This window comes from Lepisosteus platostomus, chromosome 8 (assembly GCF_059453375.1).
Source record: "Lepisosteus platostomus isolate fLepPlt1 chromosome 8, fLepPlt1.hap1, whole genome shotgun sequence".
NCBI classification, from domain to species: Eukaryota; Metazoa; Chordata; class Actinopteri; order Semionotiformes; family Lepisosteidae; genus Lepisosteus; species Lepisosteus platostomus.
In genome coordinates this window covers 62,737,321-62,763,541 of record NC_142618.1, presented here as the reverse complement: position 1 = coordinate 62,763,541, position 26,221 = coordinate 62,737,321, and the positions used below count along the sequence as shown (strand labels likewise).

Below are 26,221 nucleotides of genomic sequence, written 5' to 3'. Positions count from 1 at the left end.
ATCTTTGACCCTCATGGCTCTGACATATTCCATGAAGCAGACATACAGTCTTCTTCCTTTCTCACTGATGTACAGTAAATGTGATAACCTCATGCACAAGATGTTTTCTGGGTAATTGTAGGCCATGTACTTGATTTGGGTTGTCCTGACTATAACACATGTTTACATGTCATGCAGTGGCTTCAGTTACTAGAAAAGGTGATAAGTGTAGTCGGAAGCTGTGGGCAGTTAGGGGAACGATGGAACAACTGGGAAAAGCATTCCTGTAGCAGTGTCATCCTGTGGAATGTTACGTTTTCTTTGATGATCCAAGGGTGTTGAGGCGGAAGAGAAGCATCAGTGGAATATGGTTCTCGATGTGGGAATTCCTCACCGGGTCGATGCTGTGAGAGCTGTGTCTGATTCAGGTGAGGGCTTTGTCAACGCAGCATGGAGGGTGTCCTGTCAATGAAGAAAGGGCACATTTTAAGGTCTTGATTTTGGAAATCTGTGCCCTCACCTCACAGTGGTTGAAGGCTGAAGAACGGTAAGAAAGGAGTTTTAGTGTTGAGTGTTTGGGGTGTTAAGATCTGTAAAGGAGATAGCTGTATGAATCACTGGGTTTGCCAACACAGATGTTGAAAGTCCCTGATACACCAACAGTGAATTTTACAAACAGGTGAAAGTTGGTAAACATGATGCAGGAATTGCTGTTGGTCATTGCTGGTGGCCACGTCAATGTCATTTTTCATAGGAGCATCACTTGTAGAGGTCAGGGATAAAGCCAGCATAGGAGATGGAGAAGGATTCTTCTGATGAGCTTACCAAGATTTTGGCATAGGTGAGTCCCAGCATGGTACCTGTGGCACCTCCACTGAGCCGCTGGTTATCGAAATAAGATACAGTCAATGTGAGGTCCAGTTCAGCTAATTATACAAGGGGACAGGTAGGGGCATCAAGCACTGTGTGTGTTTGGACTTTGTGCCTGAGGTGTCAGACCATCATCGTGGGAAATGATGGTGTAAAGAGATGTGATGTCCCTTTGAAAATGAAATATTCGGGACCCTGAAATAGGACTCTGAAAAAACTGGAGAGGATGGCTGGTGTCCTTAATATATGAAGGAAGCACTTCAACTAGCACAGATTTCATGCATGCTAGAATAGAATGAACTATATTGCTACCAGTTGTGGGTTTTTTTTGTATACTATTAATAGTTACTCATGCAGTTTATACCATCACATTCAGTATATTATTTAAAGAACTACAGTACATGTACATGTCCTTCAAATGAAATATTACGTTCCTGACCACCTGGTCATTAAAGATGCCATGCCGTTGTTTGCAAGAGTAGGTGTGTAACTCCTGGTGACCTGGCTGAAATCAACTCTGGTCTGTGCAGCCTGGCCTTTCTCAAGATCCCCAATCACGGACCTGGTGAAGCAGCTTCCCTCTCCTCTCCCTGGTCTGCTGTGTGTCTCCCAGGAGACGCTGTGCTCCAGTGGGAGATGTGTGTCTCCTGCTATGTGTGAAGAATGTAGGGGTCATCAAGAGGAAACTTGTGTTGTTTTGCTTTATATGCAATGATTATTATTATGATGCACTAACTTATTACCATCAATGTAATGTATTCCCCTGCCATATGTTTCACCATAGACATATTGTGCATCTGTAACTAAACCCCAAACCGTCACTTTTTCTGCAGATGTAATTCCTGTACTTTTGCCTTTCAAACACTGCAGACGAAGAATGTGACCGTGGACGGAGGATTTGGGCCCTGGTCGCCGTGGAAGCCGTGCAGCCACAGCGATGGGGGCAGCGTGGGCCCCTGTCTGTGCAGAGCCAGGTCCTGCGACAGCCCCAGCCCGCAGTGCGGGGGCCGGGCCTGCGAGGGCTCGAGTGTGGAAGTCACCAACTGCTCCAGGTGAGCACAGGGGTCACGACAAGGGAGCGCGTCTGTGCTCCTCTCCAGTTTGAGACAGCAGATACATACACCCGGGGTTTGCCCCCCAAGAAACAAGAGAGGGCTTCATCAGAACCGCTGGATGGGCAGCACCGGAAATGAGTCTGTATTTCAATCACACAGTTGTGGCATCAAAGGGCCATTGGCACTGTGTTTTCTGTATCATGACACGAGGCAAGTGAAGACTTGCTTAAGTGACTGGGCTTGGTCCCTGCACTTGATCGGATTAAGTCTTTTTTGAGGATTCCAAACCAAATGAACTTTTGGGTGCAGTTTTAATTGTGGGGGGGGGATGGAGCCGGTCTGTAACCTGGAATACAAGAGAACGGTTTGATCCATGGTGGGTGCTCACTGTGGGCCAGGTAACTGCTATTGCACAGCACGTGGAGTGTCCATGAGGGCTGTGAAATTGGAAGAGATCAGAGTGCTGCACTGGGAAAGAAGGTTGATGTAAGTTTTCCTGAATGCCAGTACATTCAAAGTAAATCAGAACCGGCTATTGTGTCAATTATGACAGACTCCATGGTTTATAGACAGTGGCTTGTGAACACAAAAGCACCAGTTCAGGACACAAGAAGCTTGTGGATAGCTACCCTGGTCTCAGCATTTCACCAGCTGGTGATGGCCGAGTGGTCCTCTATCTCCCAGGAGATTGGTCAGCGCCAATGTCATGGAGTTGGACCGAATCGCTATTAAGGGATATTCTGTTAGGGGCATTCCCTTATGCTCTGATAGTGAAGCAGATGTGTGTGAGATGGCACTGATGCAGGGGGCACTGCGTGTCCCAGCTAACCTCTCTTCCAACACCAGGAATGGGGGCTGGACTCCGTGGTCGGCGTGGTCCCACTGCAGCACCAGCTGTGGGATTGGCTTCCAGGTCCGGCAGCGCTCCTGCAGTAACCCGGCACCCCGCCATGGAGGGAGAGTGTGCGTGGGACAGAACCGAGAGGAGAGGTACTGTCCCCAATGGCCCGTCTCTCACACTGAACTGCGGCTACAGACCGGCTCAACGAAGGGAGCCTCTGTACCAATACCGTATTCCAGTATTCCCAGTTAGTGGTTAATATGTTTATTTAATCTTTATGTGGAAAACCACATGCACGCAGAAACATACACTGACCTTGCAGTTTGCAAGAGTAATTATAGAATAATTGTCTCAGAATTTAAGGGAGCTCTGAAGACGTTTGAGGTATCTTAGCAACCTGCGATGTCGTTGAGAATTTAAAAGGAAAACATTCTTCAGAAACAAAAAGCATCCCCAGATTCGCCTGGTTCGCCAGTATAGGAGCCGTCTGCAGGTCCCAGAGGAAGATCTCTGTCTGCGCCTCTTTAATTCTTATTAATGGATTCCATTATGATAATAGCCATTATTTCCAGGTTGTATACATGCAATTGCAGGATTAAAGGTATCGCTTTCTCACTGCAAAATACAACATTCTAAATCAGAGTTTGAGTTTAACAGCCTAAATTTAATGGAGTTTATAACAAAAGTTCGTAGGGGATGACAACAGCCAAGTTCAATCACAATCAGCTGTCTAATTTGTAATCAATCATGACATAATTTCCTCACTTAAATATCATAAATACTGTACATAATCCCCTTCTCTCCCTCGCATCCCTCCTCCAGCCCATCTCCACCTCTGCAGCTGCCCCTTGGTCACTCCTCTTTCCGCAGGGGGGTCTCAGTTCTCTCGTCCTGTGGCCTAGAGGGCTAAGACAAATTATTGTAACTTTAAATGCTCCATAAACTTTTTAATACACTTAATGCTTAGCTGTTGTAATTCCAAGTGAGATAGTTTTAGTAAGCCATCCATTTTCATTTACCGCTTAGTGCACTACAGGATCTCGGTGAGCAGAGACTACCCTGGGAGTCCATGGGTGCCAGACAGGAAACCCTGAACAGGATGCCAGTGCATCCCAGGGCACACACACTCACACACTCATGCATGCCAACTCAGACCATTAAGGGGTACTAGTTCATCTCCGCAGCCTGCCTTGTACTATGGGAGGAGACCGGAGCACTCAGGGAAACCCCACAAGGACAACGTGCACCCCGGTAGGGTGCAGAAGCCAGCAGCACTTTCCTGCTCCTGCTTGACATGGGAGACTGGAGAAACTCACGGTCTCTCTCTGCAGCAAGAAGGCAGAGTGGGAAGCACATGCACAAAACCATTCAAACAATCAAATTAATGCACTTTTGAGGCCTAAAATAGAGCCCTGATTTTGTATGAGTTTAGGTATAAATATATATATATAGTTTGCTATTTTTGGCTCTGAAACATGTTTTGTGGATATTGTGCACATATCTGCCCTAAATTGTACACTACAACCAAGAAGTATTGCACTGAGAAATGAAAGAAGAGAATCTTTTTCCAAGTTCTGATTGACAATGCAGGGAGGTCAGGGAGAGTGTTCTGGGTATGGTATATAATTGTATAATGTAATGCTGAAAGCAGACCAAAACTTCAGATAAAATAACTGATTATATCCCGTTTGCAGTGAGGTTAGATATCTGACTCTTCAACATGTTTAAAGACAAAAATAAAATCAATTAGTATTTCACTCATACAAGCCTTCATTTTGGAGTCAAAAGCGTTCATTATGTGTCTTTGACGAGTTCATTTAGTTTTTATTTTAGTCAATAAGTAATTTCGCCATTAATGCAAATTGCATAATCTAAAATTGAATAACTATTTATGTTCCAAATTGATTGCTGAGTACTCTGTATTAATCTGCTCAGACCACTGACGGCTCCAGCACCCAGCGGAACTGTCCCAATCCCCAAGAGCAGATCTCCTCCCAGTGCCCCCCAGTCTTCTGAGGACGTGTTTGCATGGGGGAGAAATGGACTGGCCCTCCTTGTGACCCCGTAATATAGTGGGTTTCCAGCGAGACCTGTTCCCAGCACTGGTGTGTTCCTGGCTCTCCAGCCCACGCCTGAGGTGGCGCTGTCCCGGGCCGTGCAGGCAGCAGGGTGGCAGAAGGCAGTGGAGTGCCTGGCAGCAGCGGCTCTGTGGCTAAGGATCTGCGCCTGTGACTGGAAGGTTGCTGGTTCAAATCCCACAGCTGGCAGAGGAATCCTACTCCGTTGGGCCCCTGAGCAAGGCCCTTAACCCCAGCTGCTCCAGGGGTGCTGTACAATGGCTGACCCTGCGCTCTGACCCCCAGCTTCTCTCTCTGTCTGTGTGTCTCCTGGAGAGCAAGCTGGGGTATGTGAAAAGATGAATTCCTAATGCAAGAAATTGTATAGGGCTAATAAAGCAAGATTATTATTAGCAGCACAGAGCAGCAAAGCTCGGACACCTGGCAGGACGCTCTTGGCCGGGTATTTCTGTCAACCAGGCAGTTTTACTATAGCTGTGAAAACATCCCTGACTTTTTCAAGGCTTTTTGGGTTCAGGGAATATGAAGGCAGGGATTGTTCGAGTGCTGATATAGGTTTAGTGTGTTTTTGGAAGGGGGACGGGGGTTGTAAAGTGAAGAGGGTTGATGTTTTCGTTTTGATTTAGCGGGAAGCGTTGGTCTTCCTGAGCTCAGATGTCTCCAGTCTTGCAGCTGGGGTCTGTGTTAGTTTGTTATAGGTGGAGAGCTCCTTTCCAAAAATTCAGCTTGTATGCACAAAGTCACACTTTTGTGCTTTCTTTTGAATAAAGGCATTCAGTGCCCCTCTCTCTCATGCCAGATGGCCGTGATTAGAGTAGGAGAGGCTGTGCCTGCAGCTCACTGGCAGCTGGACAAAGGTGGATTCTTGGCAAGAGCAGCACGTGTGCAAGACCTTGAAGCTGAAACCCTGGCCTCAGCAGGGGTCTTCCAGAGTGCAGCACCAACTGTGTCCACACCTTGTACCGAACTGGGTACCGGACAACCCTGAAACCCCAGAATTCCCAAACACTTGCCTGTCGCGCCACTTATTGTCAAGCAGGTATTAGAGAAAGTCCTCCCAAGACACTCTAGGGTAAACTGCCTTCAAGCATAGAGATAGATTGTAAATGTAAATAGGTACACAAGTTTTATACTACATATTTTCGGGTTATTTGATCTATTTAATTTGCTTTTTAAGAAAATTCACAGCAATTTTAAAAAACTTTCACTAATTGTGAAATAATCCATAAATACCATAAATCTTTATACTACGTTAGTGTCGTTTACGTGTTCTGGGGCAGGCGTGTCAAACCTGCGGTCTACAGGCCAGACCCAGCTCAGGCATCTTCATTAATTAGCGTCTAATGAAGTCGCAATTAACAGTTATTCCATTTTAAAGGTATTTTTGTGTAAAATAAACACCAAAAATGCAAAATGCTGCACATACATAATAATATTTAATGGTTTTATCAGGTATTTTGACGATCTGTGGTATGTGTGGCCCTCTTGAAGTACAGTTAAACCAAATCTGGCTACCAAAGCAAATGAGATGACACTCATGTTTTACGGTGCTTGAAATGTGGGGCAAAACATGACAAATTGTTTCTCTACAGAGATGTTCACTGCTGAGATGTCTCAAAAAGTCTTTCTTTCTTTTCCATTGTGCATTTAAGTAAAGGAAAGATATTAGCTCACAGTATCAGTGTCTGAGGTGTTTCCTGCAAGATATAACTAAGTTATCCAAACCTAAAAGGAACAAAGTAAAAGCAATGCACCCAGCTTAGAACTGGTTGCCTTACAGAGCAGCGCTGCAGGTCATTTTGTCACAGCGACAGTGCGTTAATGCAATTATGGTTGCCATTAAAACAGGGCAATATTCCATAAAGGGAAAAGGTTATTTCTCTTAATCTTTTAGCACAGATGTCACTCTTTGTGCTTTTAATGACTCCACACAGCACCTAAAGATATTGCTTCACTGTAATACTTTTTTTTTCTACTTCTTTGTTTTTTGTTCATTTTTTGAGGGGAACTAGGTTCAGAAAACGTAAAAATCAGCTTAAATCAAAAAACAATGGTGGCACTCAGGTGAGAAGCTATAGAAGATCAACAGTGTGCCTCAGCCAAGCAAAAAAGCAATAAATTATTAACCAGGAGGCATATAATCTTCCTCTTTTGTCATCTTTGTTATAGGTTATTCATCCAAAATAAAACGTGTCTGAAGACAGCAAACTTCATTTCGCTGTGATATTATGTCTCATAAATGTCTCTAATCAATATCACTTCAATGGCTTTACTGGATCCTCTGTAACGATATATGTGCATAAATGTGTTCAATTCAATTCAATATATTCAGGATTTTTTGCTCTTAATTTGCTCTTTATTTTTTCCTGCAATACTAATAAACGAAACTCCTGTGTATGTATATTTAGCAACATTTATATTTCATTTAAAAGTGCTGTTATTAAATCCATCTCATACTCTTAGTGCTGTTGACATTAACACTAATTAAACACTAACACTAACACTGACATTAAGTGTTGAGAATTTTGCAGTAAACAGTATAATTGTGGGATTAAAACATTATAAAATACATTATTTGAATTTTCACAAAATTCTTCAATTTTTAGCATACTGTATGTATCTTATTATAAAACTGTTTTAAACATGTATTATTCTGTAATGAACCTCCTTCTTGTGTTATGGTAAATGGAACTGTAAATTGTCTTGTGGCTATTTTGGTATGAAGCATAAAAGCTAGAGGATAAACAGTGATAATCTCTTGGATGCTTCATTATATTCAGTTTCTAATTTGATTTTAGAGGTTCCAGTCTGTTTTCATCCCCCAAGAAGCACAAATGGTCAATTAGCTGTAAACTGCATGATCCAAGCCGGTGGTGTGTAAATTTCCCTAGGACACGAGCGATATCGGCTATGTTATTCTTGCATAGATTCATAAAACCTTAACTCTAGTATACATAAAATACTGTATATAAACCATCTTTTAGAAAAGTTTGTGTACTTTTAGAAACTTGCATGATTTCTTGATTATTTTCTGTGTCATATTAATTATTGTAAAACCTTCCTTGTTGATTTGGTGAGACTTCCAGGCTACAGACTTCAGCAGCTTCAAAATACTGGATCAATCCCTACATCCATTTTCTTAACCGCTTTTTCCAATACAGGGTCACGGGGGACACTGAAGCCTGTCCTGGCCAGCAACAGGCACAGTGCAGGATAGACACCAGCCTATCGCAGGGCACACACAGACACAAACACACACGCATTCACACGAGAGACAGTTTTCCCAGAAGCCCTTTTTTTAATTTATTGTCATGTCATGCCAGTCTGGAATCAGCGATTTACTTATTTGTGTGTCTGTACATTGACTCCTGGACTGCACGGGTAGACTGAGGAGGGACAAATAAGCTCCTCCGATCTACCAAACCCTCGAACCCTCATCTTTTGTCACACGGACATCTCCATTCGCCTCACAGGAGACTTGGTGCTGGCTGGAGCAGGGGCGCATCCCTGCCTGGCATCCCTGCAAACCTGCAGGTTCCCAGGAAGTTTGGGAAGCCCCTTAAAGAATGAAGCCATCTCTTGATATCCAATATTCCCATCAGCATTAAGGTCAAAAACATCTATGGAAAAACACCCGTGTTTGTAACCGAACCTGGAAACAGCCGATAGCTGCCCCGGTCTCTGACTCTGTCTGTCCTCTCCCTGCCAGATACTGTAACGAGCACCTGCCCTGCCCACCGCATGTGTACTGGTCCAGCTGGGGGCCCTGGGAGCGCTGCACTGCGCCGTGCGGAGGGGGGGTGCAGGCGCGGCGGCGCACCTGCGAGAAAGGGAAGGACTGTCCAGGCTGCAGCTCGGTAGGTGTCTCCTCGCACCTGAGCTCGAACCTCCACTCAGCTGCGCTCGGCTCGGTAGCTTCACACGCTGTCCGCACTCGGCTCGAACCCGCGCTCGGATCGGCCGGTTCTCGCGCTCCTTGCACTCGGCTCGTACCCACGCTCGGCTCTCAGAGGCTGATGTCGAATACTCGCTCCGGCTTCACTCAACTAGTTGGCATAAGGAAATGCCACCATTGAAGATTCTGCTTTATATACTGTATAAAAAGCAGTTTACCTTAAAGCGGAATTTTAGTTTTCTATGTTTATTAGTGAATACAATTAAGCAGGTTGTAATCTGCAACTCCGTTGTGCAAAATAGAATACCATTAGAAGACTACAGAACTACAAATCACATTATATCAACGTTTCTTTGAGATGTTCCTCTGTCAGAATAGTGCTTCATATTCTGAAAACACGTAACCAATACTTTCTGACATATTGAAGACTGAGGTGCTGGATTTCTGATGGACTGTGTCTCCGCTTGTCTTCAGGGTTTAGTACCTGACTGTGGATGGTGTGCAGCTGAGCAAGACAGCTGTCATCAGAGCTCTTCATTGTACAGTAAAGCAGTGACACATCCACTTAACAGCTACTGCTGTAAATGATTCTTCTTTGCTGGTATTCCACATGTGAATTCTCACTTTAATTTTTTAATTTTTCACACTAACTCAGTACATAATATAGTTCTGTTCAAAGGTAAATCATCAGAGCCTTAGAGATTGATCTGCTCTCTGGACAAAATGTCAATCTGGTTTGTTTCTTATGCAATAGGAACATATGTCCCACAGACAAATTAAAGATGTTGGAATCTGACTCCTAATACTTGGTGAAAATTCTGAAAAAGATTCCTAAAGATTAAAAAAGTCTCAAATAGAGTAACAAATAACTAATTCCTTGCCGATCCAGAATTTATATTTGTGAAAGAGTGAACAGAACACAGGTATAATAACTTATACAGGTATACTGTACAGGTATAATACGCTTGTAGCATTTCTACTGGTCTGTCGTCTGGATGACACTGTAGAAATAAATGTACAAGCTGCTACTTTTGTCAGTTAATTCGTGGATAAATTTCAAAGACATGATCTGTGATTCATCCAGCAATGTTCCAGCATGCTTTGTGTCTGTTAAAATTACTTAAAATTACTGTATCCACATATTCCTTCATGGAAGGGGCTAATTGGCAGTGCTTTTCTAACACCAAGCCCATAAGAGAGTTTGCAGGGAACCAAAATATGTTAATAAATAAATACCAGAAGCATGAAACACATTCTTCCTTGAATTTAGATTTTCACCTACTGTAACTGTTTACTCTAACTTCTGATCATATGCGTTGCAGATGACAGATTTGCAATACTGTTCATCAGACATTAAGTTCAGTCTACCTTTCACCATATGGAATTAGAGCCTGTGAGGTTAACAGAACATACAAAAGTGATTGTACAGCTAATTAAATATACTACATCCATGTTAATTGGCAAACTTAAATCCCTAAAAAAATAATACTACAGTAGGAGAATGTGTCCCTAATTAACTACTGATAACCTTTTGCAAGAAGTATTTCTGTTTTAATAGTCTTTCAAATGATACCATGTTCATTGCTGATTATCAGTGCAATTACAGTATATCATATCAGCAGGAAAGGATGATAACTCACCATGTAATTAATGTAGGATTTTTAAAGATGATTAATAACCATTTGAGCCCCACAGTTCAATGTATAAAAATGGCTACTTTTAATAAAATTGGAACACACTTTAATATCTGACTTTGAAGTTTGATCGTCTTTGCCAATGAAACCTGGAAATGCTGTAATATTGTATAATTTACACACCTTACCAATTTGTTTGGCTGAGTCTTTTATCCAGCGTGACCTGCAGTACATTAACACCCATTTGCACAGCTGGCTGTTTTACTGGAGCTGTCTGGTTGAAGTACTCTGTTCAAGGAGCCAATGGAAATCTCTCACACGAGGTTAGAAATCACAGCCTTCCAGTTACGAAGCCTGAACCGTAACTATACAACCCACATCATCCAGGACCGACAGCAGGGGAGACTCTTTAAGAGCAAAGTGAACAGCAAAGCATGAGGAATGGTTGCGTTGCTCAGCAGTGGTGTTGGACAAACCACGGTTAGTTGGATTTCATGTAACCAATCTCTAACTTCATCAAAATCTGATTTATTACTTGTCAGTAGTGGTCAGAGAACATCTGGACATAAACTTAAATAAAAGAGCAGTTATGGTGATCATAGTTACACACCTTTTCTGAATGCATTGTTTTAAGCTCAGTGTTTAAAGTGATCCTGTAAAATGTAAAATGTATTGCGTCTACATTCAATCCATGTGCTTTGCCATCATACTTTATTTAGCACATAAAAGGTTCATGGTGCTGGAAGAGTTTTTTTTTCTCACAAGTTCTGAGGTTCAGGGAGACCTCTTAAGCCGCCCCCTGTTTAAAGCTTCAGTGATTAAAAGTTTTAAGGCTTCAGGGTGTCAGGCGAAGTGCACCCTCTCTCAGATAAGGTGTCCTAGCTATCAAGTTTTGGGTGTGTTGTTCAGTTGTTGCAGCTGTGTGGCGAGACAGATATCCCTTCTGGGATTCAGATTGAAAGGCACAGACTAGCATTATTATTTTCTTAATAAAGTATCTGTTATCCGCTGGTAGATGATACAAGAACATTTGAACAATTTAGCAATATTAATATGGCACATTCTTTCCAGAATCTGCTGGACCAAGCAACAATGTTCATGTAGGAGTACATGCGATCAGGTCTCTGGACTCCTCACTGGAAGGCTGTGGGTTCAAACCCTGATAAAGGTCCTTCCATGTTAAAAAGAAAAAAAAGACACGAGGTTTCAGCTGTGCAGCCTTCTTCAGGTGTGAGGCTTTTGAGTTCCTTTGAAAGTGAAACCTGGAGTAAAAATAATGATGTTTAAAAGTCTTTTTATTACTTTTTCTTCAAGAAACCAAAGCCGGCTTTTTTGACACCTGGTGCAAATTCAAGCATAATCGGAGAACAGTCAGTCACTGTGCCTGTGCAGACCTCAGAAATAAAAAAAGATATAGGAATAACATTTTCACAAGCTGTATTAAGCCCATAGGGCTTCCCGACAAAGAACCACAGAAGAGTAAGCGAAGGTGCTGGCATGTGCGGTGAAGAATAAACAGCATCTGCACGTGGTCAGCTGGCCAGAGACTGGTCCAGCCTGCAGCTGGAACAGCTGGAGGGCAGGTGCCCTGAAGGATGCTTGGGTGTCACATTGAGGTTTTTAAACACAGCAGGATGCCATCAATTGCTTAGTCTCAGTTAGTCCTTGCTTTCTTTTCCTGTCTAGCCACCATAAATATCTTACAAAGGTATAGAAGGATTGAGGTGGTTTGGGATGAATGACCCTTTAAGGCCAGTGATTATAATAAGTCCCTGTTTGGAATAGCAACACGTGACAACTTAACTGAATTGTATTAGATTTTAATTCAGGCCTTAATACATATTGTGGACTTTCAGAATATGGACCTTGTGTCTCCAGTGGTATCACTTATCTGTTACAAAACATAGGAAAGCTAAAGAACATTAGAGGCTATGAACAAGGCCAAGTGGTCCATTTGGACCTTTTGCCAGTGAGAAGTTAATTCAAAGACGCCAGGGTGTTGCTTCAGCTGCATGGGAGGGTACCTTCTTCCTGACTCCCACTGCATTCGAAGTGCCTCCTCTTCGCTGCTATAAATCTAGTTTTCACTGGTGTCCTCTGGTCCTCAGGGCTGACCTCGATGCCTCTGGCGTTTTTCAGAAGTTCGTTTCTCAGAGTTGTTTCAGTTTAATAGTCTTAAATCTAAAATTACTGAGGTGTAAAATTTTTTTAGGATTGTATTTTGTTTTATTAATATGGCTTCATTAGCTTGTGTAGTACTGAAACTGTTACATTCACAGATTTAGATTGGAGAGCCTCTGGTGAATACTTATAGCAGTAATAGGATTAGATTGATGATGTTTTCTTTAATGAGCATGAACCTGCTTCAAGTCTCTTCGTTTCAGTAGTCATGTATGCACGTGTGGCAAAAATACAAAATTTCTGTGTGGCCCACACTCTTCCATTGAAGACACGTCTCAGTCCTGTGAATGTTTTAAGATCTATTTCAGACTCCCAAACTATAACCTCTACCAGTACATTCAGGTTGTGCCTTAGATAAGGTTGGTGCAATACCAAATTGTGTTCTACTGATGATATCAGTTTTCAGAAATGCTGATGTATTTATTATTCAGCTTTGTGAAAAGGCAAAAATAACATTACTTTAATATATGTTATGGCATAACACTGCTGGCATATGACTAAAATTAACCAGTATGCGTGCACGTCAACTCAAAGTTAGCCTTATAATGTGCTCAATTTAAATGGGCTGTCTGCTGCGCTGGGGGGGGGGAGGGTAATTGTAAGAAGTGATTAGTGGAGTGATTAACAACATGCAGGAGTGTAGCTGAAAGATTTTTTCAAAAACACGCTGTCAGAAAAAATATTTTTGCCATCTCAATACCGTTCACAAATAGAAAACAAAATGGATTTGCCATCAGGAATGCAGTCAGGGTTGACAGAAGAACAGAGGAAAGGTTACAGACGAGAGGACGGGTTTCCATCTATCTGGTCGTGGAGAAGTTCCCCCTGTTCTCGCCTTTAAATTTCCACGCAGTTCCACTTGTGTCCCCTGGTTTCCATTTCACTGTTCATTTGGTTTACTTTGGCGGGGCCTTTGAGGATTTCAAATACTCGAATCAGGTCCCCTCATTGTCTTCCCTGTTCAAAACTGAAGGGCTCCGTTCCTTCAGTCTGCAAGTGTAGGACTTGCTCTAAAGCCCCAAGGTGTATCTGGTTGCTCTGCCAGATGTTAGTCTTCTTGGGAGTTTTGGTTGTTTTTGCCTTTCAATAGTAATAACTGTTATGATATGATACCATTAAGGATACCTAGTTTTGCTAAAAATGTTACAGTAGGTGCAGTTAGTGTAATCACAGTGGTTTGTTTTGCATATTTTAAACATTTAAACACCAGATTTCTTTCCTTCAGAAATAATAAAATCGAATTTGCCACTTTGTCTTTGTCTGTGTGGTGTTTGAACCATTACTGTAGAGCAGCAGGGTTTTTTTTAACACATCTGTCGTGAAATTTCCAGTCATAAAATATGACTGAAATTAGATAATTACACAGTAACACAGTAACAACAGGTGTTTCTCAGTGAAATAAATTGTTCGTCCTAAAAACATGATATAAATCCTTCATGGTGCATCCTTCAGCATCTTGTATCCTTGGTCTTTCTAACCGGTTACTTTAGCTTTAGGGAGCAGAGCCTGAACGTTTGAATCCTTTTCCCGTGACAAGCTGAACAATGAACAAAGAGCTCTTTTATCCTACTTCTTCAAGGTCTGCCAGTCACTCAAACGCTGCACAAAATAAATAAATGGGGGGAAATAGCTTCTCTTCCCACTGAAGTTGACAATGTACCTTCCATACTGTCTCCCATGTCCAAGCATGTGTTCCACAGCTTGTGAAGGCAGGCTGTAGTGGGTTATGGCTCACTATTTTTCCCCATTCTCTAATTTTCCATTCCTATCCAAGGTTTCAGGCCATGTTGAACATCAATTCCAGGCTCACATTGCCATGATCTGTTTGAACCCCTCCAGTTCAGATTTCGCTACAATCATATCACTGAACCTGCTCTTGTTAGGGTTGTGAATGATTTACTTATTGCATCTGACTCGGAGACTGTAAGTATCCTTATGCTCCTTGATCTTAGTGCATCTTTTGATACAGTAAATCATTCAGTGTTGCTCGATCACCTGTAAACATTCTTGTCTATCAGTGGTAGGGTATTTAACTGGTTTTGCTCTTATCTGGCTGACAAGCATTTTGTTTCTCTTGGTCCTCGTCAACCCCCCATTGGCCCCAGTCAATCACGGTGTGCTGCAGGGTTCAGTCTTAGGCCCTTTACTTTTTATTACTGATATGCTTCCTCTCAGTCACATTATATGCAAACATGGTTCAGGTTGACTTTTATACCAATGATACTCAGATTTACAGTAAAACTTCTTCCCCCTCTGATCTCCCACCTCCGTCACTTAATGTATCTCTTTTTTCTGTGGCCTCAACCTCTGTCTGACATCAAACTCCCTGATGTTCAGTAGCAACAAAACAGAAATTTTACTGGTCGGAAGCAAGTGTCAGCTGGACAAGCTGGACAGCTTCACAGTAATGGTGGATGGCTTAACCATTCGAGCGTCACTTGTAGTCAAGAATCTGGGAGTCACATTTGACCTTTTTTCATCTGAGAAATATTGCCTGCATTGGGCGATTTCTATCAATGTCCGATGCTGAGTGTCTGATTCATTCATTTATAACATCAAGGTTTGATTTCTGAAAGTGTGTACTCTATGGACTTCCTAACTCTCTTCTCTGCAAGTTGCAATATGTCCACAACTCTGCAGTAAACTTCTAACTCATACCAGACCTTGGCAGTACATCACTCCTACACTTAAGCGTCTACATTGGTTGTCACATATTCAGTACAAAATCTTGTTACTGACTTTTAAGGCTTTAAACAATCTGGCTCCATCATGCTGTGCATCTTTGAACTCCTCCTAACTGACTCTCCCATAGGTTTTGGTTTGCTGACGCAGGTCCTTTGCTCATTGCACACAGGGCTAAATTCAAGACTTTGGTATCGTGACTTTCCTGTCGCTGCTGTCTTCAAATCAAAACTCAAAACTTATCTTTTTACAAGGGCCCGTGTCTAATTATCCTACATTCTATCCTGTCGGTTTTGTTTCATTTTCACTTTTACCTTTTATTGTACATTTTTGTCTATGTTTATCAGAATGTACAGCATCCTTAGTATGGATATAAATAAAGTATTATTATTATTATTGTTATAATTGTTATTATTATTATTATTATATGCAAATAAAAGATTAGATGGGGAAGTAGATGGATTCCACACATGAAGAGCTAGAGCCTAAAAGAAGATACTGTATAAGAGACAAGACCAGGAACACTGGAGAAATAGTGTAAAAAGACAATAGAGGATTTTAATAGGAATTTGAAAGTGAAGCTGTTTATTTCTAAATCACAGAAATTATGACTCTTAATTCATGCTGTTAAGAATACAGAATGTATTCTATAAAGATAACTGTGAGCTACAAAAGAAGTGCGTAAACAGTTTTAGTCCCAAATGCCTTGAAATGTAATGATCCAGCTAAATCAAGCCATTAAGAAACCAGTTTGTTGGTTGTTAGGAGTGTTGATTAGAATCCATTTGAAATGCCATTTTCAGCTGTGCACAGCTGCAGCATTTTTATTTTGTGAGTTTGCCCACTCCATGTTATGAATTCAGCCTGATCAATGACCTTTTCTGCTTGAGTTGTTTGCTTCTTGCCATGTTCAGCACAGAGTGTAATGGGACGTTTCACATGAGCCAGCAGAACGGCGGTAGGAAACTCGGGGACGGTGCTGAGCTTGACACTAAATCACTGAAGTTATTTGAGTCGAAACATGTTGGATTTCATGTGGGGGTAATAATACAGTTATGATGCGTGTTTTTCAACCTGTCCCTAGGAGTACCAGTCCTGCAACACCCTCTCCTGCCCCGAGATGAAGAAAACAACGCCCTGGACGCCTTGGGCACCCGTCAACATTTCGGACAATGGGGGCCACTATGAGCAGCGCTTCAGGTACACCTGCAAGGCACGAGTGCCCGAGCTCAGCCTGCTGGAAGTGGGGCGCCAGCGGATCGAGATGCGCTACTGCTCCAGCGATGGCTCGACGGGCTGCTCCACCGATGGTGAGCTTCCCCTTGCACCTTCGTCACACAGGCCTGCTTTAGCACAGCTGTCCCTCCCATCCGTGCCCAGCAGTCTCTGTCAATCTGTGAAGGCTGGAGGATAGAGACATCTTGCTGTGTTGAAGGGCTTGAATTCAGGTTGATGTTGATGTGGTCAGTGAGTCTTGTTTCTGCATCTTCTCCCTCGAAACTGGGTCATTTCCAAAAGGGTTTGACCCTGTGGTCTGATTATGGTTAATTTACACCACAGATATTTTGAGTTGTGTAGATTGGGTTTGCAATTATTAGAACCATTGTAAGATTGTTGGCTGAATCCTGCAGAAATATCGGAGCGCAGTTTAACTTTAAAATATCCTGAGACCAGAGTAAAGTTCCAAAAATGTTATCACAGAGGACTTCACATTTAAATTCAACTAGGCCAAAACCCTTGTGATATTAGGAAGGATCCTAGATGATCTCTACAGTATTTCTCTTATCTTTAATTATATATAGAGATTTACTGTATATATACATTTTATGGAACTAAAGTTTACTGTATATCCGTGCTTCTTTTTCATTTTACAAAAATGGGGTTTTGTTTCCCCCAATTTCTATGGAGCATTCTCCATATAGATGGACACTATCGAGCATTTCAGCAAGCCGCCACAAAATTATTCCTGTCAGGCTCAGCAATAAGTAGCAGCCATTACAGCTCTGAGCTTTTATACTGCACGGGGGATCACAGATGACAAGACCGTGGGAAAAGGTTACAAACGAGAGGAGGCCATGCAGCCCATCCTGTCTATTTGGTAGTTAGTAGCTTATTGATCCATGGGTCTCATACAGCTGTTTCTCAAAGGAAACATTGGGTACACACACACTTACAAGGTTTCACTGGGAGAAATGGGTCTGGACACACTTAATCCCAACCAAAGGTGGGTGTGAATGTGCCTATTAATGATGTAATATTTCACTTAAAAGACATTCTCTTGAGCCCTGTAGTTAGTGGTCATGAAAGCTTTTGTATGCTGGTAACAAACAGATGAACAAACAGAGGAAATGTATTCAGCAGAGTCATCATAGTGCTTAAAGAGAAGCCAAAGATATTGTACTCTAAAATCTGTTTAAGATGAACCTGCTTGTGTCACCCCTCCACGTTCAAGCTGGTCCAATTAAACCAAAATTATTTAGGCCTTATTTAATGTTCAACACAGCTGGTTTGAGAAATGATACAGATCATAGTAGATTCTAATAGGTATGAAGGCACACAGTTTGTAAACATTTTGTCAATTCAATTCTGCTAATTTGTACCCTGTTTTAAAACGTTTTCCCTTATTAAGCCATGAGAAATTTTTATACTGGCTACTAAATTAAACTCTGTTTAATCTAGAAGATGGGGTCCAATGTCACGGAGTGGCCACAGGCCGTTCTGATATATGGAAAAGAACGAACAGTTGAAAAAGATGGTGGACCCCTCAATATCGAAATAAATCTGCCGCATGCAGGTCATTGAGAGGCAATGAAAAGGGGCCTCCAGACTGCTCAAGAACCAGTATTGTGAAGCAATTGAACTCTGGCATGGCCACACGAAGGGAGTAGTGTCCGATACGGTGTCAGTCTCTGCAGCAGGTGAAAACTGCTCAGGGTCTTGCAGTAAGAACCAAGAACTGTTGTATTTTTTGTAAGACTTCTGCTGCCCTACTGATGTTCCAACATCATAGTCTCACAATAGCCTCGTTAAGCTTTAACACATTTAAAAAACATTTTTAATTTAAATTAGAACAGTTTTAGGCCTTTTTGTAGATGCGGAATAATAGGTCTGAAACATAAATTTAGATTATTGTTTGGACAGAAGTCATGGCTTTAAATGCAGTTTTGGTTTGCCGCGCACAGATAAGTGGTTTTATTAATTTTGTAGCTCCTGCCACTATATTAGTATGACTTGTTTTATTCCCTTCAACAAAAGTCTTGAATTCATATGTGATTAGGTCAGCAGAGGGTATCTGCCTCTTAATGTGATTAATCACAGCTGCTGTTGATGCATGTTTTGGATCTGGCCTCATGTCATTAAAAGTGCTTTCAGTTTCACCAGAGCATTGCTGACACTCTGTTACAGTTTCTTATTCTTAATGATGATTGTAAATGAATTATTCCCCAACCTTCATTAAGGAAAGATTAACACATTTTTACTAGTTTTATGCTTGACATCCCTTGTGATTTTATAGTTTGTTTTCCATCTGCCGTTGACCTGCTGTATCCGACTCCTGGAGTCTAACTGGGGTTTCCACTGATTCTTATCTGAGGAACCCCGATATTCTGTAGGGATGCCCTGAATGCCATTCAGGCTAATTGAAGCTATAGACCCATTCTTGATATTAAAAGGATACAGTAGATTGAAGAATGTGGTGCCGATTTCTTCCTTAGAGAACAGGGAACCCCCTGGAGTACTGCGAACCTTTATTCATTGTCTTGCTTACATGTGATTATATGAGGCACTGTCCAGCAGAATAGAGCAGTGCATTTTAAACAGCATTACCAATGAAGGTAAGATCGTATTACTGATTTCCCCGGGGGCACCAGGTTCATATTGAACTGTTATATACAGTGAAATCTCAGACTGCCTCTTGAATTTCTCCTTTTTCAGGAGAGGTATTGATCTTTAAACCCCATCAACTGCATTCAGAGTGGGTCCCAGAGCTGCTCCCAGCGCACTCCTGCTTTAGTTACTTTCAAAATAAATCTGTTAAAGTGAAAAGGAATGTAGCTTCACTCAATAGCCATCTTTCCAGTTAAACGGTTTTAGACATGGCATACTTTTGATTCTTTATTTGTTATTATATCTATTATACAGTATATGTTAATGGGATTAATAACTGCTCTCAAGATTGCTGTGATGTATTCAAGACCTATTGAGAGTTTTCTGCCATCCATCCAGGGTTGTGTTAGAGGAATGCTGTATGGACCCCAGATGCTTTTAATTTTCTGGACGATGCACACCATAGCACTGCTTCCATCCTATTAAATTCCTGCTTTCACTGAGCGACAAAGGTTGTAACAAACAATTACAGACTGGAAACAAACAACAGATGTTTAGCGAATCTTTGGTAGTTTAATCTTTATCCTTATTGTGCTGATATGTTCTTTATACAAGTGAATGTGTAAGCTTCAGGTAATGGAAATGGGAATCTGAACAGCTCAGTTAAACAGCATATGGATCTTTTCATGCAGCAATATTAAGATTGAAGAGTTTCATGAAGAAGTGAAAGGCTGTGGTGGGCAGTTACAGTCATGAGATGGAGACCATAGTCTCAGGCCGCTGCAGAGCTGTGTGCAGATAGTGAAATACCTGTTATGGGCCCAGGGTAGACGACAGTGGATGAGCCACTGTGGTGAAGTCTGCACTGCCCCTACCTGCCCCAAAAAATAGAAATTCTTTCTTACACTTACAAAGCGCTTTTCTGGACACTCCACTCAAAGTGCTTTACAGGTATTGGGGATCGCCTCCACCACCCCCAGTGTGCAGCACCCACCTGGATGATGCTCCAGTACTCTCCGCTCACACCAGCTCTCAGTGGGGAGGAAAGCAGGGTGATGAAGCCAGTCCAGAGAGGGGGATTATTAGGAGGCCATGACTGGTAAAGGCCAGGGGGAAATTTGGCCAGGGCACCAGGGTAACTGCCCAGCAGGGATTCGGATTGTCAAAGTGAAGGGCTGGATTAGGGTTAACATTAAGATGAAACCACCACATTCATACACAAATGAATGATGCTGAGTGACAAAAGCCTTAAATGAGTGGCCAAAACCAATGTTGGTGGCAAATGTAAGTGCTCAGACAGACAGTGTGACTTCAGGCTGGTGTTGCTTTTTCTTGCTTTGTACAGAGAGTTGCTGCTGGAAAATGAATTTCACATTTTCTCCATGCTGTGCCTCTCCAGGAGACCTGCTGCGCTCCGGGCGGTTCACAGCCCACACTGTCAACGGAGGCTGGTCCTCGTGGACCCCATGGTCCCAGTGCAGCCGCGACTGCAGCCGCGGGATTCGCAGTCGGAAACGCGTGTGCAACAGCCCCGAGCCCAGATATGGCGGCATGCCCTGCCTGGGGCCTTCTCTGGAGTACCAGGAGTGCAACATCACTCCCTGCCCAGGTGAGAGAATCTCAGCGCCTTACTTTGCAGTAGAACTTGCGGAAAAGCTAGGGAGCTACATGTTGTTGTTATCATTGTTATGAAATGGAAAAGCTTCCTAAATATAGTCCCAGATTATGTCCACAAATTAGCTCTTAATTGCTAAATACCATTGTTCTGACAAAGGTGACACGATAAACAAGAAAGGCTTTTGTAAATGATGATTTTACCTCTCATAAAAGGAACGATTTGGAAAAGCCACCTTTTTTATTTTAAACTCTGAGATGGGTAATAGATTCCCTAATTTTGATGAGATTCGATAAACAATACAAAAAAAAAGAACATCTAACTTTAGTTTTCTTAAAATAAGACCTGAAGTTGATTTGAACAGTAAACCAAAAAAGTGGGTTTTATTTCCTAGTTGACATATTTTCTGTGGAAAATTCTTAAAAACCTTTACGTTTTTAAGAATATCCATATTTCTTGAGGGAAATGTTTTCCTTAACAAATTTTGTTTCACATGTTCAGCCAAACCCCAATTTAAAATTTTAGGGTTTGACCTGCATCTGAACTTTTGTTTACAACTTTTTCATTTTCTGAACGTTGTCTTTACACTGTTAAAGATTTTTTATAATATAGATACTTTAGGTCTTATTGAAATTACTCAAAACAAATAAAAAGCAAATAGTTGCTGTTGGGCTCTCTCAGTGAGTTAGGGTTAGGGTCCTCCTAGAAAAATCAGTGTAAGAAAAACAGTTTATTTTAAGCTACTTTCTGTTTTCTTTTGTGAGGTGAGAGGATACCATCGTTCGTATTATCTTGATGAGGCTATAAAAAATCATGCTTTGTCTTATGCCAGACAGCAACCATTCTGCATTTCACATTCATTGACAGTAAGCATTTAATCTGCAATAATCCCACTCTGATGCCTGTGTGTGTTGCTTAAGAGTTGAGTGCAAAGGTTTCAGGATCTGAGGGAGGAGTGCTCACTCCCTGGGATTTCCTGTCTGCTGTATCTCAGGCTCCACTCCACTCTGAGCTCCAACAGGGCGTCACAGGAGACGGCTTTGCCCTCCCACCGACCGTCTGTTCTCGCTGTTTTAACAGTCATTACCAGGGCTAGGATGACTTTCTTCTCTTGTCTCAAATCACGTCACTTTATAGGGAATTGAAGACTGCTCTAAATTGAGGGCATTCCTGTTCAGGATGCACTCGTAAACAATTCTTTCTCTTCCTTTTAAAACTTAACAGATCAGCAGATCGGTTTAGCACTGAAGCATGAGTGAAAGCAGGTGGAGGCTCCCACGCCTGCCGACGTGTTCTCCTGCTGCTGTGTTCTGGGAGCTCTGTGTTAGAGCCCTTAGGGATGAACCTCTGAGCCCTTGTCCGTTGCTTTCAGTTCCCATGCTACAGACTCAGAGTCTGCAGCTTGTGGGTCTAACTGTAGCCAGGAAGGCGGTTTCACAAGGTTTGGTGTAACTTAGATACCCCTGATACCCCGCTGACATAAAAACCATGAGAGTGTGGTCAGCTGGTTTCTCCTGTCCCTTGTGAACATTTCCTTTGAGCCCCTGTTTTTCTTCATAAATGTTCGAACTGTTGTTTTCCTGAAATTGAATTAAAAAAAATCTTTATGAAAGGTCAGGAACAGAAACAGTCAAATAGAAATTGGATAATACGATTTTAACTTCTAGCTCTTGTTAAATTGTAGGCTGCGCAGGCTTTGTTTGCTCGTCAGTGGCATCGATTCCCTTTCCCTCTTGATTCGTCCAGTGTGGACTGGACTGCTTACAAGTCTGTATCCACTGCCGGCCTTCGCTCTAGTATTGTATTTAATGCAGCAAATGGATTTGCAATAATTCAAAGCTGTGTCATTGTACGGCAACTTTTGGAGAAATTGTTAACTTTGCTTGAAGACTGTGCCACATTCACGTCACCAAGCAGGATTAAGAGTGGCCTTAATGTTGTAATGCTGCACTGCCTGGGCAGCAGTGTGGAGCAGTGGTTAAGGTTCTGTACTTTTAACTTGACAGTTGTGGGTTCAAATCAATAATCGGAATGTTGTTGGCGAGGAGAAATAGACTTGGCTATTATTAGGAAGACTGTGTAATTATGACAGTGCTGTTGTACACTTGAGCAAAGCACTTTACCAGGATTGCTCCAGTAAAACTCCCAGCTGTGTAAGTCACTTTGGATAAATGCATCAGATGAATAAATGAGTAATTAGCAATCCAGATTCAGGTGTTACAAGTACATGTGGGTGGTACTAGCTACAGTACATGGTCCAAAAAGGTGTTGCAAAAAACCATACAGTCACATACAGTACAGCATTTACATTTCCCATGAAAATGCAAACAGTAAATAAATTAACAGCAACCACTGCTCCCTGTTCAGGCCGTTGCCAATTCTTATTCACCCCGTTCCTTCCGGGTCAGAAGTGGCGGCGTACACACCCCTCTGGGCCGCCCACCAATGAGCCGCGCACCCCTCGACGTGGTGGCCTACAGGACACCCAGCATTAGCCGGAGGAGCGGTGCGCCTGTCTCTGGCTCATTCCCAGCTCTCACACACTCTGCAGCTCCCCCGGGAGGCCAGTGGTGCTCCTGCACTGGGGTAATCCCAGTCACAGTACGCTAGTGTCATCCCAGGCTGCGAGGACTGCAAGAGCAAAAACTGTGGACGACGCACTTGAGAGCCCCTCTCTGCGCTTTCGTGCCAGAGGGTCCCTCCTGATGTTCCTCGCTCACTGAAAGTGTTTGGCCCATGTGCTCCCCAGGTGGCATTAAAAGCATCAGTGTACCATGTCTCTTGCACGCTGCACCATCTATCTTACTTAAAACAACAATCCTGATGATTTGTTTACCTTTAATAATCCAAAATATTGGGGGCCAGTGTGTGTCGGCAAGAAACGGACCTGAAAGCAGTCAGATGTAAAAACCAGAACCCCCCTTCTTCTCTCAGCAATTACTGCAACCCCCTGTTGCTTAGTAACTTAACAGCAATGATGAAAGAGCCAAGGGAAGTAAACAAGCCACAGTATCAAGGGAAAAAATAAACCCTGATCGTAGATGAACGCTAATGCTCCTCATATCCCTGTAGTTTTAAAGGCCCCCCTTCATATGATCTGTGTGTGGGGCCATATTTTCTTTGCTTCCTGCTACTGGGTGATATACATCAGCAGTGCTCCTGTACTCACCCACTCAAACCTGCAACTCCCCCGCCAGGTTGCAAACTGCACTCCCAGTGCTTGAAGGCAGGTGCATATCAACTACAGGCCTCTGTCCTTCTGTCCTTCAGTCCTACCAGTAAATTCCCACCATAAAGTCCTGAACAAGTAGCCCATGGACTGGGGTTTCGATTCAGTCCTGATCACAGCTCAATCTGCTCCTCGTCCCTTCTCACCCTGCAGAAAGTTATTATTAGTCAGGATTTCTGTGCTGGAAGTGGCTGAACAACATGTGGCCACATGCCAACCCAGGAGGTTCTGCTCAGTGGTGGTCAGTGCAGTCCTCTGTGCTGTATAGGCCCACGACTTTTGTTCTGACTATTAGTAGCTGTAGCAGCAGCAGCAGCACCTTGTCAGGAGCCACTGACCTCTCGGTCTTCCTCTGCAGTGGATGGGAGCTGGTCCTGCTGGTCGCCCTGGTCCAAGTGCTCAGTCACCTGCGGGGGGGGGCACTACATGCGCACTCGCACCTGCACCAGCCCCCCCCCAGCCTTTGGGGGGGACATCTGCCTGGGGCTGCACACGGAGGAGGCCCTCTGCAACACCCAGCCCTGCCCAGGTACGCAAACCCAGACTGTGCTGGATTGCAGCTCAGCCCCCTCCACACACACCACTCTTTCTGTATCTTCATTTTCACTCTTCCGTCTACAGGAAGCCCATTCAGGAGGAATGAGGAATCCCAAGAATTGGGTGCACTGGGGAGGTGTATGGAGTATGTACAGTAGGCATAGTGAGATTAGGTCTACCTGCCTGACCAAGGGCCAGCACCCTGGTCACAGGACGGGGAGGCTCGAACTCCACCGAAGAGTCAGAAGTCGACCAAGGGTGGAGATGGAGTGGAGGAGGGATATGTAAAACACACGAGAAAAGAGGGAGGTTTCCTTCTGATGCACCTGTATACCAGAATGATGGGAAATAATATCAGGAATTATGATTTAGAACAGCTGGAGTGAAAGTGACTTGGTTGTCATCATCCCTCCTGAACTCCCCTTTGTTGAACGTTTTAAAGCAAACATTTGTATTGCAAGTACACCGTTCTGCTACCATTCATTGAAACAGATAACACTGCAGGCTTAACGAGATAAGAAAAGAAATATGCAGTATTGCTCTAAAGCACCTTAAACTAGATTTACAATGGTTACAGAGGTCTTAGTTAAAGCGGCTCCGAAATAAATCACAACTGAAGATCGGATTCTGATTAAAATACGGGGAAGTGGAAAAAACAATAGGTTTTCGCATTGCAGAATCAGACCCGTTATAGTGAGGGTGTTAGGGTTTGTTTTTAATAAGAAAGCGCACCTGACTAGATAACCACTAATCGTGGAAGGATTTGAACAAACGAGAGAGCAGGTGTTTTTACAAACAGGGGGTACGTCACATTCCCCTCTCCTCCTTGCGCTCGGGTGGAACAGACTTTCTGAGAGCTGACTGTCTGACCGTCTGTCTGCACACCCCCACGCCCCCCTTCCCCTCAGAGAGCTGGTCCGAGTGGTCCCGGTGGTCCGACTGCGACTCTTCCGGAACGCAGCTCCGCGTCCGTCGCTGCGATGTGCTCTTCCCGACTGGAAAGCAGTGTTGGGGTAACAACACCGAGGCCAGGGCTTGCCTGTCGGACTCCAACCTCATACCAGGTGTGTACAGTGACTTTCTGTAGCCGTGAGCCAGGCTTCATGCACTGCCCCCGGCCTGCAGATGAACAAGAGACGTGCCGCAACACTTTGACTCCAGGATTCTCGAACGAGATCTGATTCACCCCCCCGTCTTGTTTGGCAGAGCTGCACAGTCGTATTTCTCAGTCACCCACCGAGAAAGCTCATCCCGCGGTTTGCTAGAAATTGTTTTTCTGCTTTTCTTTAGGAATTGTGGTTTGGATCATGAACAATCAGCCTGTGTACTAGACGACTGAATAATGCCAATATTTGCTTATTCCACAATACAAGGCAATAATAATAATACCATTTTCTCTAGCGCAAAAGAACCATGCGTTTGCTCTGTTATACTTCAAAATAATTGTAATTATTTATTTATATTATTATGAATCTTATGAATAATTATGTATGTATAGTTTTTCACAATCTTACCCCCCCTTGGAACTTAACAATTGTCTGATTCTTAAGTTCTGCGAAGCTGCGGGTGCAGTTAAACCGATTTATGTCTAGTGAAATTTTATCTCCCTGTGCGGTGGTTTTGTTACAGTTTATGTGCTTAGGAAAACTTATGGGCCCCCAGGTTTTTGTGGGAAATTGAACTTTAAAAGAGAAATTATTGTATTACAGTCATGGGCAGAAGGCGGAATAGTTTTCATTCTTCAGCAATGAACGTTAAAATAATGCTCTACTTATGAGCTCTTAAGACATTGAAAAAATA

The 26,221-nt window shown here is 42.9% G+C and overlaps 1 protein-coding gene across 2 annotated transcripts in view; it reads left to right on the top strand.

Moving 5' to 3' along the window:
* The window catches only part of sema5a (sema domain, seven thrombospondin repeats (type 1 and type 1-like), transmembrane domain (TM) and short cytoplasmic domain, (semaphorin) 5A), a 129,030-nt gene that overhangs the window by 96,160 nt on the left and 6,649 nt on the right, over window positions 1–26,221 (top strand). For both annotated transcript variants that reach the window (XR_015941040.1, XM_088644233.1), the window contains exons 13-19: window positions 1,720–1,901; window positions 2,751–2,894; window positions 8,533–8,680; window positions 16,300–16,525; window positions 20,440–20,649; window positions 24,243–24,413; window positions 25,330–25,485. Coding sequence is in view for 1 of the 2 variants with exons in the window: in XM_088644233.1 (XP_088500359.1) it covers window positions 1,720–1,901; window positions 2,751–2,894; window positions 8,533–8,680; window positions 16,300–16,525; window positions 20,440–20,649; window positions 24,243–24,413; window positions 25,330–25,485 (1,237 nt within the window). In the remaining variant the exon portion in view is untranslated. The remainder of the gene's footprint in view (window positions 1–1,719; window positions 1,902–2,750; window positions 2,895–8,532; window positions 8,681–16,299; window positions 16,526–20,439; window positions 20,650–24,242; window positions 24,414–25,329; window positions 25,486–26,221) is intronic.